Source organism: Delphinapterus leucas, chromosome 17 (genome assembly GCF_059928025.1).
Source record: "Delphinapterus leucas isolate spDelLeu-1000000601 "Yukka" chromosome 17, BTC_Dleu_Yukka2, whole genome shotgun sequence".
NCBI lineage: Eukaryota > Metazoa > Chordata > Mammalia > Artiodactyla > Monodontidae > Delphinapterus > Delphinapterus leucas.
The window spans coordinates 1,142,439-1,162,537 of record NC_143145.1 but is presented as its reverse complement, the minus strand read 5'-3'; the positions used below and the strand labels follow the sequence as shown (position 1 = coordinate 1,162,537).

The 20,099-nt window shown below is 64.2% G+C and overlaps 2 protein-coding genes across 2 annotated transcripts in view; both read right to left on the bottom strand.

Moving 5' to 3' along the window:
• Positions 1–3,998: 3,998 nt before the first annotated feature.
• On the bottom strand, positions 3,999–6,819 carry MAFA (MAF bZIP transcription factor A). The gene is given in 2 exon segments (XM_022555457.2): positions 3,999–6,029; positions 6,031–6,819. Coding segments are annotated over 2 exon segments (1,032 nt in total). The 5' UTR covers positions 6,270–6,819; the 3' UTR covers positions 3,999–5,236.
• Positions 6,820–14,337: 7,518 nt separating this feature from the next.
• Positions 14,338–20,099, bottom strand: part of ZC3H3 (zinc finger CCCH-type containing 3) — a 79,532-nt gene continuing 73,770 nt past the window's right edge. Inside the window, exons 10-12 of the mRNA XM_022555322.2 lie at positions 17,176–17,360; positions 16,199–16,587; positions 14,338–14,490 (exon numbers count right to left, since the gene is read on the bottom strand). Coding sequence (XP_022411030.2) covers positions 14,459–14,490; positions 16,199–16,587; positions 17,176–17,360 — 606 coding nt within the window. The 3' untranslated portion in view covers positions 14,338–14,458. The remainder of the gene's footprint in view (positions 14,491–16,198; positions 16,588–17,175; positions 17,361–20,099) is intronic.

Here is a 20,099-nt window from a genome sequence, read left to right as displayed (position 1 = left end):
CTGCGCCCTTCTAGGCCAGGCCAGCCCGGCATCACGCAGGCCCAGCCCGGGTCTGGACCTGGTACCCGCTGAGAGAGTAAATTCTGGACATGGAGCCCCCAGTCCAGTGCAACTGGTGATGGTTCCCACTGGGGCAGGGCCTGGCCTTTACCACATGGTGGGGGACTCGAGGTAAGCCTGAAGAGGCCTCTGCTCTTAGTCCAGGCAGCGGGAGGAGGCCTCCATCCTGGAGGGCATCTGGAGCCTCACTAGTGGCACGGAGGACCCAGGCTGGCCAGAGGGAGAGTATAAAGGGGCAGGTGGGGCAGCTGTAGGGTCCGGGGCCGGGCAGTAGCTGAGGGTGGCACTTCCCTGGGGTGGCCAGTGTCAGAGCTCATGAGGTCACAGGGCCAGGACGTGGGGTGAAGGGCCTGGGCCTGGGCCAGAAAACCCACGCGGTATCTGTGTGTGTCTGTGCAGGTCCCGCGTGTGCTGTCATGGGTTCCGGGATCTGTGTGCTTCCGAGCACGTCCAGTCCTGTGTGTGCGTGTGTATGTGGGTCTGTGCATTTGCACATGTCTCAGCCCACGCGTGTGGCCGTGTCTATCTGCGTGTGCGTGTCTGCGTGTGCGCCCATCCTGGGGAGGGGGGAGGCCAGGGAAGAGGACACCTTGGCCTTGGCCGGCCCCACCCAGGAGCAGCTATAAATAGGAGGCCGGGGAGGGGCCAGCAGACAGCCATCCGCTGCAGAGGGCTGGGCTGGTGTGGAAATGGAGAGAGGCGGGGGAGGGGCGCTGCCGACTGTGAACAGAAGTGGGGGCCCCAGTACCGAGCAGCCCTGGGCATCCCCTAGGGCCAGCAGCTGGGGAAGGGGCCCAGGGCCCGTCTCGGTCCCCTCGAATCCCAGCTCAGGGTTTTTCCCCCGGAATCCTTAACCAGCTGGAGGACGAGGGCAGCAGCTGTGCTGTGTCCGCATGTGTTTGGGGTGTAGGGATCCTTGCACGAGGGGAAAATGAGCCTAGCTGGGTGCTCTGTGTGTGGGGTGAGGGCCTGTAATGCAGGGGCGGGGCAGGGCCGGGATGGGGTGTGGCGTGCTGGGCTGGGAGCTGGGCCGTCGGTGCAGGGGCGGCCCTGGGGTCCCGGCGGGTGGCAGTGGGCACAGCTGTGGTGGGCCGGGGCGGGGAGAGGTGAGGGCGGGGGGGAGGGACTCCATCCTGCCGCCCACCGTCCGCAGTGGGGCAGCCATGCAGGGCAGTGTGTGGAGTGCACTGAGTGCGTGTGTGGGGGCCACAGCTGCACTGCCATCTCCACGTGGACCTGCGTATGTCGAGTGTAATGCGTGTGCGCGTGTCCGGTGCGTGTGTGCTGCCCTGTCCTCTCCAGGGCCACGGGTCACAGTCCGCTCACTCAGCCCCCAGGCCTCCGGAGGGCGACTCCTGGGCCCTCTGGGAACACGATGTCCTCATGCTGCCTTCCAGGCTGCCCCAAATCTGCTCTAATGTCCTAGACCACCCCTGCCCCGAGCCGCCACCCCGTCCCTTCCTCCAGGCACTCAGCCGCGGCTCTGTGGGGGTGATTGTCTCTCTCCCTTGGAATGCCAGGTGAGGGCTGTCATTTTGGTCCCCGCTGTGGTCCCCACTGGGCCTGGTACAGAGTTGGGGCTCCAACTGAATGAAGTAACAAAGGAATGAAGAATGGATCCCCCCAGGGGCAGGGGCAGGGGGTGGCCAGGGTGCTTGGGGCCCCAAGGCCGCTAGGTGCAGATTCTGCCTATATGCTGGTTCTGGGGAGCCCCCTCCCGGAGGGCAGAGGACGGAGGTGTGAGCTGACAGGGTGCGAGGCTCTGGGATGGGCCCTGCCAGGAGTGACCAAGGCAAGGGTACCACTACGGCCCCCTGAACATCCAGGCGGGCACAGCAGCCCAGGGACCTGGGCGTTGAGTGGAGGCTTGTCCTGCAGCCTGGACACTGCAGTCACCCCTACCCCAGGCGGGGGCCCTCGCTGCCCCGCCAGCTCCCTCTCAGACCCATCCAGGTGGCTCCAGGGATCTCGGTGCTGCCACTGCCCTCCCCACACCTACAGGGACACAAGTCCCATCACACTCATACAGGCAGATAGAGATACACCTGAGCACTGGCTGTCACACGCCCGAGGTCCCCCTGCTCTCGCGGCCCCAGGCCCAGTGAGGTGGAGTCTCTCCATCACGCACCTCCCTCTCCCGCCCCCACCCCTGGGCCCCGCCCCGCCCCTGGCTGCAGCAGCACCTCCCCCGTGGGCAGAAGCTCCGCCCCCAGCACCTGCCCGACGGCGCCCGACTAGGAGGAGGGTGCGGGTAGGGGGCCTAAGCTCTGCACTCCTGGAGGACTCAGAGGTGCTCCAGGGGCTCAGTGATGCTTTCCACAGGCTGGCTGCTTTCCTGCAGGAGTTCGTGGATCCCCTGAAAGCTTTTTGGAAAAGATCTGTCTCTAAACACAAAAATAAGCGTTCCTCCTGCCTCCCCCAATAATTTCCCTGTCCTCCGTGTTCATTTGTCTTCTCCATCTTATCCTAGAGGGAAAACCAGAGGAAAGAAGAGGTGGGGGAAGAAAGGAAGGAAAAAGAAAGAGGGAAGCAGGCAGGAAAAAGCAAAAGAAAATAGAAGAGGAAAGTGAAACCAAACCCAGCGCTCAGCCCCTCGCTCAGGCCCGCCCTGCAGAGGAACCCAAGCACTGGGGCGCGGGGGCGGGGGTACTTCCCGAGCCTCCCCGCCCCACCCCAGCCCCACTGCCCGGTCCAGGCCCCGAGTACTGGGCTCTGAGAGGCCTGGGGTGCTGGAGGGAGAGGGATGAGCGCAGCTTCCTGCCCACCAACCCCTCCCCGCAAAAGAAGACCGACCGTCAGGCTGCCCGGCCCTCAGCCCTCCATCCGCTTTCTCTGCCCGGAGGATGGCTCTCCAATGGCCCCTCAGGCGGCAGCAGTGGAAACTAAGGTGCCCTCATCAAAACCAGCCAGAGGACCGGCCCTCGCACGCACCCAGACTCTGGGCCCCTCGTCGTGGTCGGCAAGAGTCTGATCCGCGGGGCGTCCTGAGGTTGGCTGGGACCCGCCGCGTGCTCCCCTCCCCCTCGCCACGCTGCAGTCTCCCCAACTGTTCCCCTTAACTCGCTCCCCCACGCCCACACTTCTACTTCTCTCTGCACCAGCGTTTTTGCCCGCGGAGAGGGCAGCTTGCTCCCCTCCCTGGGGTTTGGAGGACTCAGCCCCTGGGTTTGGGGATTTTGCTCAAACCCTCACGGAGACCCAACCTCTCAGTTCTAAGTTTCATTCTAAGGCAAAGAGGGAGGGGGCAGCCCCCGGCTTTTCTCTGTCTTGCAGACAGAGGCACTAAAACAAACTCAGGCGACATCCTCGCGGGACCTGCAGCTGTCCCAGCCCCGAGGAGGAGCCTTGCTGTCCCCAGACAGAAAAGCTGGGAGCCTTGGCAAGTTCCGTGGCAAGCTCTTCTCCAAATGTGCAAACCGTAGACTTCACCGGACTCCATCCCCCTCCCGTTGTGAACAGAGGTAACAGTCAAGTATCTTACGGTGGCCCCAGCTCTCTTAGCGTGAAGTTCCCAGAGGTGCCGCCCTCCCTGGTGCCCTTGCAGTCCAGGCCTCGGCCCTTCAGGTGGGAGACCGCAGGCTCAGAAGAGCTGAGGACAGCGCTTGCCACCAGGACGCGTCGGCGCTGTGTGTGGGGTCACCCCCAAGGACGGCCTCACGCACCAGGCCGCGTCCTGCCTTAGTGGGGCCCTCCTCCCAGTGGGGCAGCCCAGGGGCGGCAGGGCAGGTGCCTGCGGGTCGGGCCCTGACAGCAGCTTTTTTTAACAACTCTGGTCAGTCTCTCCCTGTCGGCCCAGGCGGGTCACCCAGAGCTAAGGTAGGGCCCAGTTCAGGGACCTCCTTTTCTTTCTATTCAGGAAGAAATATGGCAAAAACGAAAGCCACAGAAAAACCAGCCAGGCTCCAGTGATTTTTGGACCTAAACCGATTTATTTTGTGTGTGTTTTTCTCTTTCTTCAGTTTCGTAGCAAAAGGAAAAAGAACCCAACGAATACAACAACACAACGAAACTTGCAACGAATTGGAGTCTCCTGCGCCCAGCAGAAGCAGGCGCTGAAGGAGTGCAGGATGGGCTGCGGTCCGGGGCCGGGGGCCTGCGGGGGCCGGAGCACTGGCCTCCCCACCCCCTCTTCTGGCTACTCCAAAAAGTGATCAGCTCTTAAAAGAAGAATCCACAAAAAACGAAACACATTTTAAATTAAAATAAAAACACTTTCTCCACCCGCCCCCATGCCAGGAGATTCAGGCGAAACCTCCTCTTTAAAAAAATTGTTTTTCTGCTAGAAATACTGTGCATTACTTTTTTTCTTTCACTTCTCTTGAGGGTTAAAATAAGATATATTTTCCCGGGAGTCATAAATACGATCTGGTGCATAGAGAAATAGCAGCTCGGGAGTCTGGGCCAGCTCCCACCCCCCTCCCCCCGTGGAGCACAGTAGGGCAGCAGGACTGAACACAGCATGGATAATGCTCCTCGGCTTCAATCTCTAGGGGACGCCAGTGGCAGGGTGGGGGGCAGACAGGCAGGAGGGCAGGCAGGGGCCAGGCCCCTCCGAGCGAGCGACACATGCTGGGACACGCGACGTCCGAGGGCAACCCCGGCCGGGAAGCAGGGAGCTTCCTCTAAGGTTTTCTTTTCTAATCACCGAACAAAATAAATATAAATACTTCAAAAATAAGACCGCTTTAAAAAGGAGTAGAAAAGGGCAGGGTAGGGAGGCCAAAAGGAAGTAAACGAAGGAGCGCGAAGGAGCGCGGGGCGGCGGCGGAGGCCCTCGCGGCGGTCCGGGTGAGGTCGGGCGCAGAACCGCATCTCACGTATGTACAAGCGGACGCCAGGAAGGACTTCGACCCGGCCCAACTCTCCCGGGAATCGCCGCGCTCCGAGCAGAGGAGTCGTGGCAGCGTCAGGACGGCCACCCGGTAAGGTGCGCGGGCCGGGAGCGAGGAGGCCGCGCCGCGGGAAAGGGCTTCCAGTCTGGAGCCTGCAGACGTCGCAGCGGGGCTCGCGGGGCCGGCCCGGCCGGAAGGCGGCGGCGTTAACGCGGGGGCCCGCACGCGGCGGGCGCCTCGGCCCGGCCGTGCGTCCTCGCCCTGGGCCGCGGAGTCCGAGCCGAGGCCCCGGGCCGCCCGCGCGAGCCTCGTCACGGCGGCGGCGCGGGCTCGGGGTCCGGTGCTCACAGGAAGAAGTCGGAAGCGCCCTTGGCCCCGACTCCCGGCGAGGACTCCCGCGGGAAGCCGGCTCCGCCCGCGCCCCCGGGGCCGCCCCGGCCGGCCAGCTTCTCGTATTTCTCCTTGTACAGGTCCCGCTCCTTGGCCAGGCGCCCCACCTCCAGCTTCAGCTGCTCCACCTGGCTCTGGAGCTGGCACTTCTCGCTCTCCAGAATGTGCCGCTGCTGCACCCGCTTGAAGCGGCATGACTGAGCGTAGCCGCGGTTCTTGAGCGTGCGCCGCTTCTGCTTCAGCCGGATGACCTCCTCCTTACTGAAGCCGCGGAGCTGCCTGTTTAGCTCGCGCACGGACATGGACACCAGCTGGTCGTCGGAGAAGCGCTCCTCCAGGCGCACGTGGTGGCCCGTGCCGCCGCCGCCATGGCCCGCGCCGCCGTGGTGGTGGTGGTGGTGATGGTGGTGGGCGGCGTGGTGCGTGCCGTGGTGGTGGCCGGCGCCCATGTCGTCCGCGCCGCCGCCGCCCGCATAGCCCTGGCCCCGGAAGGCCTCGTAGGCCGCGGCGGCCTCTGGGTGGTGGTGCGCACCGTGGTGCCCGGTGTGGTGGCCGCTGCCGATGAGCGCCTCCACCGCGTCCTCAGGCGTCAGGTTGAGCGCCTCGGGGTTCAGGTGGTGCTGGTAGCCGCTCATCCAGTACAGATCCTCCAGCGCCGGCTTCCCCGAGGCGCCCCCGACGGCGCCGGGGCCCCCGCTTGCCGGCCCTGGGGCAGCCCCGGCCTGCGCCGCGCCGCCGCCGCCGCCGCCCCCCGCCGCCGCCGGTGCCCGGGCTGGGCGCGCAGAAGCTGGGCGAGGAGGGCACGGAGGAGCAGGGCGTGCTGAGCGGCGTCGAGGATAGCGAGCCGGGCGGCAGACGGTGGCAGAAGCGCTCGGCCTCGGGCGGCTCCTTCTTCACCTCGAACTTCATCAGGTCGAAGTCATTGACGTACTCGATGGCCAGCGGGCTGCTGGGCAGCTCAGCGCCCATCGCCAGCTCCGCGGCCATCGCCCGGGGGGGCCCGCCGCCTCGCCCGGCTGAGCCCCAACAGGAGGCCGGGGGGGGAGCCACGGGCCTCTCCCCCCCCTTCGCTCCCCACTGGCGGCGGGTCCCTGCGGGGGCGGCGGCGAGAGGCGCGGGCTCCTAGCTGAAGCTCGCGGGGAAAAGTTTCACGCAGCCAACTCAGGGGTGGCCACCGGGGACGCCGCCGGGCAGCCCTGGGTCGCTCCCCGGCGGGTGCAGGCCGGCCTCGGCCCCCTGTTCCCGAGCCGGCGGCCGGGCGGTAGCCCGGCGGGTGGCGGTGCGGCCACCGCCTCCGGCTGCTCGGGTTCCCCTCGCTCCGCCCGCGTACAGCCCGGCCCCGCCTCCACCGCCGAGCGCCGAGCTGTGCGCTCCCCCTTATAGTGCCGGGCGCCTGGGCCCGCCTTTATGGGAGGGGTACGCGCCTCCGGGCCAATCGGAGCCCCAGACCCGTCGCTCTCATTTGCCTATCCCCATGGCAACCCGGAGCCCAGCTGTCAATCTCCTGCGGGGAACAGCTGTGGGAAGGGGTGGTGACCCGCCGCCAGGGAGAGGAGGGGCAGGGCCCTCTGGTGGCCGCCTCGGGGGACTGCACGGGCAGAGGGCGCGGGGCGCGCGGGGGGCGCGGGACCGGGCCCGAGGCCTCCGAGGCCTCGCGTCCGCGACGGGGCGGCCACAGAGTCTCGGGGAGCAGGGGGTGCTCCTCGGTGCCTCCTTCCCCTGCAGTCCATCTGGCCGTGACCCAGCAGCCTCTTCCCAGGTTTTTTTCCGGCCGGCCGGGAGCCCGCGTCCAGCCCCGCTAGCGTGGTGGCGCCGGGACATTCCGGTCTCCCGACACAGGTGACACTGCGCGGCCTGGCCGGGCGCTGCGCGGGAGCGCCGGTTATTTTTAGCTCCGCGGTTCAGGCGGGTTCAGGAATTTAGTCAACAAAGTTGCTGGCACCTCCGTGCGGCGGGATCCACCGCGGGACGCCCGACTCCAAGGGTGCGCGGCGCAGGTGGGGAGGGAGTCGCGCGCAGTCCGGCGAAGTGGGGGCGCCAGGGACCCTAGTACCGGGGCCTGAGCCGCGGGACGGGTGAGGCCTGGGGCTCAGGGGTTGGTTGGAGGGACCCGGGGTGGGAGGGGCGCTCAGGGCCAGAGGGCCGCCAGGCCCGCACCGCATTAGGCGTCCGGGCTCCAGCTGCCCACCTGCCCGGGTCTGGCCTCTTGGCAGGGTTGTGGCGCAGAGCTGGGCGGGGGCGGGGATTGGGGCGGCGGAGGTGGGGAGCCTCCAGTGCGAGGAGAAACAGGGAGGGCTGGGCTCAGGGAGCGGAGGTGCGCCTATTGCCCAGGGCGTGGTGACTAGGTAAAGAACTGTGGAGCAGTGGGTGCGCCCAGAGCAGGGGGTGGTCCCTGCCACGGCCCTCCAGGGTCAGCTGAGATGGGAGGGCATGACCCAGAGAGGCCCCCAATTCTCTATACTATTATGTGACTTTTATAATTTAAAAACTCAGTCTTAAATGCAACCATCTATGCGCATAGAAGCAAAAGTCTGGAGGGACTGTGGGCAACACGTCACCAGGGGCAGCCTAGCCACGTGCTGGGGGCGTTTATCCCCCAGGGTTTTTACCTTGTTCCTGGCATGAATATCTAATATTTTATAGTAAGAAAAGTATCATACAATGGGGAGTGAAACCGCACCTCTTAAGATGTCATGGGGGTGACCCGGCCCCATCTGCACAGTGGGCACCTCTTGCCCCTTCCTCCTTTCCCCCACATCCCTCTGGGTGGGGCTGGGCTGTGAGGCAGGGCCATGCGGAGAACAAGGACCCGTCCCACAGGGATGGCCCAGCAAGTGGCAGAACACAGGCCCCAGGCGGGGGATCTGGGCTCTAGGCCAGATGCGTTGCCAGGTTTGGGGCTCCCTTTAAAGCCCTCGGCATTCAGAGGGAGGCCACAGCTCAGAGGGGCGATGGCGAGCTGGTGGTACGTCTGCCTGTCTGAGGGGGAGAGCGCGTCTGCGTTGGGCTGCTGTGTCTGGACACCTGGCCTCTGCCCCTCACACTGTGGCTCCAGCCAGGCCGCTGGACCAGCTACGGGTTTGGTCCCAAGCTCAGAAGGGTGCTGGGGTGGAGCCAGGCTTGTGCACATGGGGACCCTCCTCACAGCTCCTGGCCTCAGGCCGAGGGGCACTGACCTACAGCCGTGCCTGGGCTCTGTGGCACCCCCAGTCCCACCCAGTCGTCTTGTCTTGTCCTGAGACATGCAGTAAGGCCCATCCCAAGCCCACCCTGAACCTCCTCGAGTCCTCTGCTCAGCCACACCAAGTCAGGGACAGTTCCCGCCACATCCAGCCCCAAAATGTAATGCTCAAGGATGCTGGGCCCCGCCCCAGCCCAGAGCCAGCCAGCCCCTCACTCAGTCACACACACAGGTCGTTCATTCACTCCCTCCACTGGGGGAGGGGACCCAGTGCAAGGCCTGCTGCAGAGACTGCATTCAGAACTGGGGAGAGGCACGGGGGCCTTCGGGGCAGCCCGGGACCAAGTAGGGTACCCATGTCCCTGACGGGCTTAGGCACCCGGTAAGCTCCCTGGTCCTGGACTTTGCCTCGGGGTTGGACTGGCTTTCTAGAAGGTCTGGGCCAGCAGGCCTGGCCTCAGCTCCTGGCGGTCCCCAAGCCTGGGGAGCCCTCAGTCTGCTCCCTGACTCTGCATGGTCTCAGCTGAGCTTTCGTCTCTCTTGTTAGTCACAGCTGGGCAGGTGGGAAAGGGGCCGAGAGTCCCCGTATGCAGGCTTTGGAGGGCTCGCCGACCACCCAGCGCCCTGCACAGTGGGCAAGACAGGCTTTCCCAGCCCAGGGAAGGCGCCGCCCCTTCCTGACTCAGGTGGTGGGCTCCAGGCTGGCTCCTTTCTCTTCAAACTCCTTTTTGCCACTTGCTGGCCTGGGGTGGGGCAAGTTCAAGGAGGCACTCACAGCAGAGTCTGGGGAGCAGAGGCCGCGAGGGACTAGGGTCCATCCTGTCTGCCAGGAATGGCTGGTAGAAGGCCACAGAAACAGCATACAGGTGTGCTGTGTGCCCTGGCCGTGGCTGTCTTCTCAGCTCCCTGGACGGTGGAGGCTGGGAGAGATCACGCCAATTCCATGTTACCCAGGAAAGGATCACTTTCTTCCCATCCACCACCACCACGTCCTCTGGGGGCCTCTCACACCCACCAAACAATCAGCACCTGAACCCATGGAACTCCACAGGGAGCCCCGTGGGGCTCGTCATTAAACGTGCCCCACGAGTCTTTACTGAGCACATTCTGTGCGCCAGGCTGCCTGCCCGAGGGCAGTGTCCACTGCCTTTCACCAGGGAGGTGGCCCTGGTGTGTGGGAAGCGTGATGCAGCCAATACTGTGCTCATGGGCTCTGCAGTGGACGTTTCTCTCTGACCCCGACAGCTGGGAGGACTTGAAGGCTAGAGCGACTGGACAGCTGACGGCTGGCAGATAACGGGGGCTGTAGCTGGACTGGCGCCTCCACACGGCAGCTGACTGGTTGGGCTTCCTCGCAGCATGGTGACTGGTTCCCAGAGGGAGTGTCCGAGAGCCTGGCGGACATGCCTGGCATTTTTGTGAGGTGTGGCAGTGCTCAGCCCACATCCCAGGGGGGCACAGACACAGTCTCCTACAGGTCACGTAGAGGAAAAACACTACACTGGTACAGCATCTTTGGCAAATACAGTCTACCAGCGTGAGGATGAGAGAGCAGGAAGTAAACCATAAAATAGTAAGTAAATTATCTGTTTCCCACTGCTGTGCAGGAAATCACCACAAGTCCAGCATCAAACGGCATCTTTATTGTCTCAGCGCCGTCGTCAGGAGGCCCGCGGGCCAGGGTCTCAAGGTCGGGGGTGCGTGCGTGCGTGCCTGCGTGTGTGTATCTCCCTCTCTCTCTCTCTCTCTGTCTCTCTAGTCTGGAGGTTCCTCTGGGGAAAGAGACCCCCAAGTTCCCTCAGGTTGTCAGGACCATTTCTCGGAGTCTGAGGGACCAAGGCCCCGGGCTCAGGGGGCTGGAGGCCGCCCTGGCTCCCTGCACCCCATGACTGCCCCAAGGTGGCCAGGCCAGCGACGAGAGCCTCTGGAGGAGCCCCGCCCACCCGATGTGGAGGGGCCACCACAGCAGGTGAGAAAGGGAAGGGCCGAGGGGGCTTGGCCTGATGTTGGGGGGTGGTCAGGTGACTGTGGCGCCACCTCTGGGGACCACAGGACCGCCCATGGGCAGTGCTGCGTCAAAGTCCCAGCTCAGCGCCCTGGGCTCTGGGCAAGTCCTGTTGCAAGGGTTAAACGCTCCATCACAAAGTGCGGCGCTGCAGGGTCCCCACGGCCCGCTACCGAGCTGCCTCACGGAATTCACAAGGTGAAGCCCCAAGACTCCCGTCCCCGAACAGCCGGCCCAGGCTTTCCAGGTTGGGGCCAGAGGTGCCGCTGGGCCTGGGGCAGGGCGCAGCTGAAGGCCTCTGCTCAGCCCCACTCCCTCCCTCCGGGGATTTCTTCCTGAGCTCAGAGCGCTGCGGGTGCTCTCCCCACCCAGGGCCTCATCGGTGCTCAGTGAGGCGTACTCTGCGGGGTGGGCGGGGCCTCCCTGGGGAAGGGCTCAGGCCGCTGGAGCGCCACACACGCCCCCTTCCAACTCCTCCCAGCCCCCAGGAGAGGCCGGGCCGTGCCCAGGCAGCACCTCCTCCGGACTCCACGTGGGAGCCACGTTCGCGGCCCCCAGGCCTCCCCAGTGCACCCCCCACCTCGGATGCCTCGCCTCCCCTGGGGCTAGGGGCCCAGATTCTGAGGACCCTCGTGTGGTGGCCCAGGCCCATGCCACCTGCGGGTCACCTGACCTCAGGCCTCACCTAGAGGGCCTGCCCGCCACGGCTCCCTGTCCTTGGGGCCATCATCTGAGAGGCTGCACGACCTGCCTCACTAGAGCAAAGGGCAGTTCACAGGGTAGTGGGCGGGGGGAGGACAGGCCTGAAGAGGGCAGTGGGCTCCTGACAAGGCAAGAAAGGCTCCAGGAGGCCCTGCCTGGGCTCCACAGCCCTCACGCAGTCGGGGCTGGTGCAGGGCAGTGGGGTGGCAACCCGCGCCTTCAACCTCGGGGCGCCCAGTTGGCCTGCCCCTTAGCACGAGGAGCCCAGAGTGACCACTGCCCCCTCCTCCTGCCTGGGAACAGAGACTCTGACCAGGCTGAGCCTGAGGCTGACAAGATCCTCAGGGGGTCACAGGGGCTGGAGGGTCCCCAGGACACGGGCCCAGAGCAGCCGCTGGTGGGGCAACTCCTCTTCCCGGGGTGCCCAGCCCTTCCTGAGCCTTCCACGGTGGCCTGCAGCTGTCAGACCGGCTGCTTCCGGGCGGTGGGCTGTACCGTGGGCAGTGGGGCCAGGGTACAGGTATGCACGTGGAGGAGAGAGAGCGGCTGGGGAGAGTAGACTCCGGAGAGCAGTGGCAGTCCCAGGCAGGCGGTGGGCATCCAGCTGCCCACTGGTCTGTTGGGAGCCCCCGCAATGGACACACCTGCTCACCTCCTGTCCAGCTAGTGCCCACCTTGCAGTCTCAGGTGCGTGTACCCTTTTTTACCGTGGAGGGAAGTACAGGGAGGTAGTGAGCAGGTGAGGGTCTGAGCCGGCCTCTCAGATCAGGAGGGACCAACAGCTGTGTCCCCGGTGGTCTCCTATCTGCCCAGGTGGAGGAGGGAGGATTTATCCCCCGCCCTCCCATCATCGAAAGTTTGCCCGCTGTGGTGGCGCTGACTGTGGGCTTCAAGAGGGAGCCTGGGGAGGATCGCCCGTCCTGGCCAGGAGGAGGAGCCGGGCAGCGGGGCAGGTTGCATCCCCGGCTCTTGCAGTCTCCCCTTTGTCATCACTTAGCCCAGGATCCTTGGCCCCCGCCGCACCAATCCACATGGCTCCTCCAAGGCCCTGGGCCGAGGCCACCACCGAGAGACCCGAGGGGTGGCTGGATGAGGATACGGGCTCTGCCAATACCTGCCCGCAGGGCCAGGCTGGGGAAGCTAGCTGGCCCACAGCTGGTCCACTCAGTTCCCTGACGGGCTGGGGGCCCTTTTGTATAATTAACTAATTAATTAATTTATTTTTTTTTGGCCGCGCTGGGTCTTCGTTGCTGCGCGCGGGCTTTCTCTAGTTGCGGCGAGTGGGGGCTACTCTTCATTGCGGTTCGCAGGCTTCTCATCGCGGTGGCTTCTCTCGTTGCGGAGCACAGGCTCTAGGCGTGCAAGCTTCAGTAGTTGTGGCACGTGGGCTTCAGTAGTTGTGGCACACAGGCTTAGTTGCTCCACGGCATGTGGGATCTTCCTGGATCAGGGCTCGAACCCGTGTACCCTGCACGGGCAGGCGGATTCTCAACCGCTGCGCCACCACGGAAACCCCTGGGGACCCTTTCTTCACAGCTGGGTCTGACTCCAGAGTCCACCATCCTGCCGAACTGGCACACGTCAGGCCCCAGCGATCAGCACGAGACGACAGGACCCCTGCTCCGCTAGATTGAACAGCGCCACCGCACGCTGACGCTGGGCAGGACCCTTGCCACGAACTGGCCTTGGTTCTTGTCACCTCTGGAGCTGCCACAGGGACGTGCCATCACACAGACAAGGACTAGTGGAGAGCAGGACCCCCAGATCCTCACCTTGGCCTCCCGGGGTGGAGTGTCCATCCCTCCCGTGCCGGGGCTGGGCTGAGGGGCCTTCGTTGGCCAATGCAAGGCATTGGCCATCGAGGATGGAGTGTGGGCGGAGGCCCGAGCTGCACCCACACGGGTGGCCCTCTTACCCTTCAGCCAGCGCTGCCCTTTCAACCTGGGCCCAGAAGGAGCAGGTGGAGGACAAGTGGCCGTGCAGCTGACCCGACTCCTGGCAGAAGCGTGAGGCTGCAGGCTGGGGAGCAAGGGGCCCCCAGCACACGGGGTGGTTTGTGATGTAGATCCCGGGGTGGCCGCCAACTGACACAGAGATGCAGGCATGGGGTGGCCGCCAACTGATACAGAGATGCAGATCCCGGGGTGGCCGCCAACTGATACAGAGATGCAGATCCCGGGGCGGCCGCCGACTGATACAGAGATGCAGGCACAGGGCGGCCGCCCCAGAAGGGGGCTGCTGGCACACGCTCACCAGCGGGAGCACAGCTCACTTCCCTGGGGGTGAGGGGTAAATACCCTCAGTGGCCATGCACCCCTCTAAGCCTGGGCAGTGGCATCCAGCAGGGGGCCAGGCCCTGTCCGAGGCCCCCGTGCTCTCCGCCAGGGCTCCCCAAGCCCAGGGGCCAGAGACGCTGCCTCCTCCCTCGGGCCGCCCTGTCCCAGGCCTGGTGCCAGCTTGGGGCAGGTCCTCTGGCCCCAGGCTGTGGCATCCAACATGCAGCCAGGCCCCTCCTGGGTCTCTCCCAGCCACAAATCACACTGGCCTAGCCGTGGGGGACAGGCTGCCCCAACCCTCTGAGCCATCTAGGGGCGGCAGGGAAGTGGTCCATGTTCCTGCCCGAAGGCACGGAGGGGCTGTGCCTCCGCCTCACCAGGGCCAGGCGGGCAGGTGGAGAATGAGTGGGGGGCCCTGGAGGGGGGTCTGTGGCCTGCCCCTCACCTTCCCCTCAATCTCAGGCCTCCAGGCCACCCTGGGGTGGCACCCCTGGGGACGCTCTGGGGCCTCTGGGCAGTGTGCATCCACCTGAGCCATGCTCAGCAGGCCGGGCAGCAGTGGGGTGGCAGTCAGGACAGCCATGAGGACACAGGACAGAACCTTTATTGCTGAACACAAAACACCCGCCAGGGAGGCCTGCCCGGCAGTCTCTCCCTGGGCAGGAGGTCTGCGGGAGGACCGGCGTGGGGGTGGGGGGGCGCGCATTGCATGGCCGCTGCCACACCCACAGTGGGGACGGGCCTGGGGGTGAGCCCTGCCGGGCACCCCTCGGGGCAAGGCTGAAGAACCCGGGGGGGGGGGGGGCGGGTGGGTGGAGCCCAGCCCGAGGGAGGTGAGGCCTGGGCACTGATCGTGCAGGGCTGAGAGCCAGGCGGGCTGAGCGATGGCCCTGCAGCCCCTGGGGGGGCGCTCTGTGGCAAGCGGTCCCTCCTCTGGGGCGGTGGCGGGCAGAGTCTCCTTCCTCTCCAGGGATGAAGGGCTGAGGTAGGCGTGGGCCGGCTCCCTGGGCCCTCACAGACGGGGTTTGATGTGCAGCGATTTCCCTGTTCCGAGAGGGGCAAAGGTCAGGCACCAGGAGTCCCCCAGCCAGGAGGAATGCCCCCCCCTCCCAAAGCTTCTGGGTCAGGGACCGCTAGCAATGGGGAGAGGGGCTTTGACACCATCGTCCTCTAGTCCACCACCCACTGCCCTCCCTGGGGTCCGGCGTCTAGCAGGGTGCAGGCCTGGCCTGTGGGGCTGAGAGCTCCCCTGGGTGGGGGAGCAGAGGCCTGCCAGGTGGGGTAGCCCCTGGGGAGTGGGTGGGTCATGGCGGGAGCCACAGCAGTCTTCAGGCTGAGCTATAAACACCAGGTGCAGGCCGCCTGCACGCAGACACAGCACAGGCTCGCACCTGGACAAGTCTGAGGCTGCCAGACGGAGCCCCTGGCGTGAAAAGCCAGGGTGGGTGTGAGCAGTTGCTGGGTGAGGGGCGGGGCTGAGGCCCCTGTGCAGGGTGACATGCCGGGGCGGGAGGGGCGCGGTGGTAGAGGCTTCCCACAGCAGAGCAGGCTCCTGCCCTGTGTGGCCCACGCTCACTGGGCACCAATGCCCCTCCCCTCCTGTGAACACTCCAGGCCAGCAGCCCCGCTGACCACAGACGCCTCTGTGTGGCTGCCCATCGGCACGGCACTGTCCACGTGCCCCCTGCCAGCCCGCCTCTCCTCCTGGGACCCCACTTCAGGGCCGAGGACCCCAGTCACCGGCTCAGCTAAGCCAGTGCCTAGAGGTCAGCCCAGCCAGCCAGGGCCCCCGGCCTGCAGACTCCACTGGCCTCTGCTCGAGGGCCTCGGCCCCCCTCTGCCTGTCCTTCCAGCTCCCGGGAGGTCAGCAAGGCCTGAGCAGGGAAGGAGGCTGAGGGGGGCCCCCAGGACAGTGGGGGTCTGCAGCCTCTCACCTACCCTGCCTGCTTCCTCTGATTCTGGGGCTGGTTGCAGGGCTCCTTATCTTACTTTAAAAAAAAAAAAAAAAAAAGAATTTTCAAAGGTGGCTGCCTCGGGCTGTCTGCTCCCTCGCCCCATGCCCCAGTGTGTCCTCCCGATGGAAGGAGCTGGTGACCAGCCAGGCCGGGTGGGCAGGTGGAGGGCCTGGCCGCAGCCTGGCGTCTGGGACGCGGTGGCTGTGAGCAGGCGTGTGAGTGAGCTCAGCAGAGCTGTTAGCAAAGGCTGCAGCAAGCGTCTTCCATTAACGCTACGACCGTGAAATATGACAATAAAATGATAGCCGTATGGTCGCAAATTTGCAGCCCGCCGAGCTGCGTGGGGTTTATCGTCACTCAAACGCGCAGAGAGCTGTAAAATGTTTACAGAAAGGGTCGTTTGCAGCCATAAAATCCTCTTTTCTCTCCTAAACAAGGCTGAGTGGAGCCATTTACCAAGCCCCAAATGTTCATCGGGGGAGAGGGAACATCTGTTCTCTCCAGGAGCCTGCAGTGATCTTCCAGAACAAATTAACAGAAATGCGTGCTTTCTAATTAAATCAGCCCCCGGCTGGGGCGGTCTGTGCAGGCGGCGCTGCTGTGCTCGCACCTCGCCGGCCCTGCCCCTGTGGGCCCCCGCAGGTGCACACCTGCCAAGCCAGGGACAGGGCACAGCAGCGCCCAGCCCACGCCAGCTCTCCGGAACCATCCAGGCCCCGCCTAGAGATTCTGACCCAGTGGGTCTGAGGCGGGCACTGCAAGAGTGCAGGCTGTGCTCCGGCAGGCGGGCTGCCTACCTGAGTCCTTGGTGGGGCTGCTCCTGGGGGTCGGGGCCCTGGGCTGGCCTCCTGGGCTTGGCGAGGACTGCAGGGAGATGAAGGAGGGCAGCCTGCAGAGGCTGCCGGAGCCCGTCCCCGCCGAGGCAGCCTCCTCTGGCACAGACAGCTCCTCCAGGTCCAGGGGCAGGGAGGCGGAGGGGGAGGAGGGGGAGAGGCGGGAGGGGGAGGACGGGGGGGAGGAGGGGGACGGGGGCGAGGAGGAGGAGTGGGGGGAGGAGACGGAGGAGGAGGAGGCTGAGGCTGCAGCTAAGAGCCGTGGGGAAGGCGGGGTGGAGGCCGAGCCGGCTGCCGCAGAGGTGGGGCAGCTGGACGTCTGCCTGGTGGGGCGCTGGGCGGCCAAGGACTTCCTGCGGGAAATGAAGGGGAGCAGAGGCGTGAGGATGGGCGGCCGGCCGGCCACCTGTATACTGCCTGTCCCGGCGGCAAGGCTCCCGGCGCCGCCCCGCCCCGGCAGCCATCAGGCATCACCGTGCGGGTTCAAGGCTGGCCCTCGGCCCAAGGACAGGCTGGCGGCGCTACAGGACCTGCAGCAATGCCACGCTGACCCTGTCCTCACCTTCTGCAGCCTTCCTCATCCACACGGGCTCCCACACTCACAGGGGGGGTGAGCACAACAGGGGCCCCAGCCGTGAGCATCACCTGGGACCCTCCCCTCTCCTGGGGAGTTGGAGGGGGCAGCTGAGAAGCCCCCACCTTCCTCCCCAGGGTGGGGGCTGGGCAGCCCTGCATGGCTTGGTCTGGGCCAGGGATGCCCTTGGCTCCGCCCAGCCTGGGGACCAGTGGGTGGGACACCTCGAGGTCACTTGATCGACTCTGGACTGAGGTTTCTTTTAGGGTCTGAAGCCCACAGAGCTGGGTGGCGGCGGGGTGGGGGGCTCCTTCCTGACCACCCCCCACCCTGCGCTTACACATGCAGCGCCCACTGTCCCCGTCACCTGGGCCCGTGGCTGGTGGAAGCCCTGCTCCTGGGGGGCGTGATGTTGGGCTCCGGGGCCGGGGCTGTGGCTGCCCGCCGGCCGAGGTGCCTCTGGTTGCGGTGGAGCAGCTGGCACTGGGCGCCCCGGGGGCAGACACCCCTGCGGGAGAAGTCGGGACACAGCAGCGTGTGCTTCTTCTTGCACTGCGGGGAGAAGGGGCGTGGCTGGGCAAGCCAGTGGAGGCCTCTGCGCCACTGGGGTGGCCCTGCCTGCTCCGCCCGGTGAGGCTTGGGCCAAAGGCTTCCTGTTGGGGGACTGAGGCCCGAGGGCCAGAGTGGCCCCGCAGCCCACACCCCACCCATCAAGAAAATGCCCCTGAGCAGCCCAAGGGTTGAGGGCACCACCCAGTCCAGCCCTGGGCCTGGACTGAGGGCAGGGCCTGGCTTGAGGGTCCTGTCAGGCTGAGGTGGCGATTCCCAGGGCGCTAACTCCTCCTCCTGACCACAGCCCACCCATCCTGGCAGAGGACCAGGGTGGGGGCGCTAGGCCTGGGGGCCCAGGGTGGAGGCCGGCTGCACACCTGATCCACCACACCTGTCACGGTGCTAATTACACCCCGTGGGGGCGGCCTACAAGCAGCTCGGGCAACAGGCAGCCTCAGCTCTGCCCGCCAGGCCCAAGGCCTGCCTTTCCTCGGCCCTCCTGCCCCCAGGACTGGGGCTGCAGGGCCCAACTCCGCAGCCGGGCTGTGTCACACTTCTTGCCTGGCTCTTCTAGGGGAGGGGGTCCTGTTCTTCCCCACACCCAACAGCTGGCTTAGGGGGCCCAACCCAGCAGGAGAGAGCCAGGTACAGCAAGCCTCATGGGCCAGGTGACAGGCGATATGCTGGAGACAGGCCCGGATGGGAACCACTGCAAGCAGAGTCCCTGTCAAACCCACCCGGGGGGAGTTTAAAACCAGCCCCGGTGCCTGAGCAGCTCGAGGGTGCCCACCGGCACAGCCACTGGAAATACACGGCAACAGCGTCGAGAGCACTTCCTCCCGGGCCCCATAACCTCTCCCCGGGCACGTGCCCCGAGAGTCCCTGATCTTAGCTCTGCTCCCAGCACCCAGGACAGAGCCGGCCGAGGACCCCACGGGGCGTGTACCCATTCTGTGAGCAGGATCTGGGCATTGACCCCATTCTTGGCCCCACACCTGGCTCCCCGCTGCCCCCAAGGGACCAGAAGCAGAAGCCCCTCACACTGGAGCCTGGGGGCTGGCATGAAGACAGGCAGGCAACAGCCCGAGCACCCCTGCACCACATCCCTGTGCTGGGCAGACCCCCGAGCAGAAGGCAGGCTCAGGCCAATGCCTGCTCTCTCTCCCTCCCTCCCTCCCTCCCTCCCTTCCACATGGCCCTCTGCCCTGGGCCTGGCCAGTGACACGATCCTGAACCCAGTTGCCCCGCCCTCGCTGGTGCACACATAAAAGAGACACATGGAGACGCTGGGGCCATGCAGGGCTGCCCCTCGGGGTCTCCTGGGGAATAAGGGGGCAGGTAGAGGGGACAGAAAGGGCCTTTGGGTGGAGAGGGCCCAGCACCGGGCTGCACACAGAGAGATGGCTAGAGGGCGCTGGACCTGCACTGTCCCGCGGTGACCACGAGCCCCGCGGCTGCTCTGAGCCTGGACGGTGTGACAGGTGCAACGCACAGGGGGCGCCAGGTAAAAGGCGGCACAGAGCTTTCCTCCCTGGTCGCACGCTGACATTTGTGATCTGCTGGGTCAAATAAACTCATCTCACCTGTTTCTGTTTCACTTTCTTCAGGTGGCTACTAGGAAATGTGAAATCCTGTGTGGGGTTCACATCTGGCTGACCTTCCTACTAGAGATGGCTGGTCTGAACTAGCTGAACTAGCTCCCAAGAACTAGTCTGAACCAGCTCCCAAGAACAACCGAATCCTAGGCTAGAGTGTAAAGAACTTTCTCAAATAGTCCGAGAGCTATCGAGAAAGTGAAATGATGGAGGAAAATCTATGCAGAGACGTGGTGGACACAGGGCTAGTCTCAGGTCTCAAAGGCCCGACATCCCCCTTAGACCAAGGTCACTGAGGAAGGGGCAAAACCAACCAACCACACAAAACTCCCTGCAGAGCTGGAAATTAAGAAAGTCACCGCTAAATAATTCATTGGTCAAACAAGAAACAATGGAAATCAGGTAATATTTAGAACCAAATGATAACACCAAAACAACCCATCAAAATTTGTGAAATGCAGCTGAAGCAGCACTTGGAGAGAAGTCCTCAGCCTTACAGGCTTATGTTATTAGCAAAGAGGATATACCTCAAAAGTTAGAAGGAAAACACCAAAATGACCCAAAGAAAGCAGAGGGAAGGAAATAAAGAGAAAAGGAACATATGAACAGTATCAGGAACGACAAAAGTGCTGTTAAACTGCTGACACTGTAGAAAGCAAAAAGATATCAAGATGATACAATGAACAAACTTATGCCAATGAATGTGAAAGCAGACGAAATCTACAAATTCTAGAAAAATTGACAAGAACTGATATAAAACCTGAATGAACATTCCTATGACCATAAAGGAATTTGAATCAGTAGTTAAAAAATAAGGAAAGCTCCAGCCTAGGGTTTCACTGGTAGTTCAACCATATATTCAAGAGTTGCATCATTCCAACCTTACATGAACTGGTCCACAGAAAAGGAAAGCAGAGAATACTTCTCAACTTAGTTTATTGGACCAGAATAATCTTAGAACCAAACCCTGACCAGAACTAGATGATAAGAGAACATTTAGGGACTTCCCTGGTGGTGCAGTGGTTAGGAATCTGCCTGCCAATGCAGAGGACACGGGTTCGAGCCCTGGTCCTGGAAGATCCCACATGCCGCGGAGCAACTAAGCCCGAGCACCACAACTACTGAGCCTGCGCCCTAGAGCCCG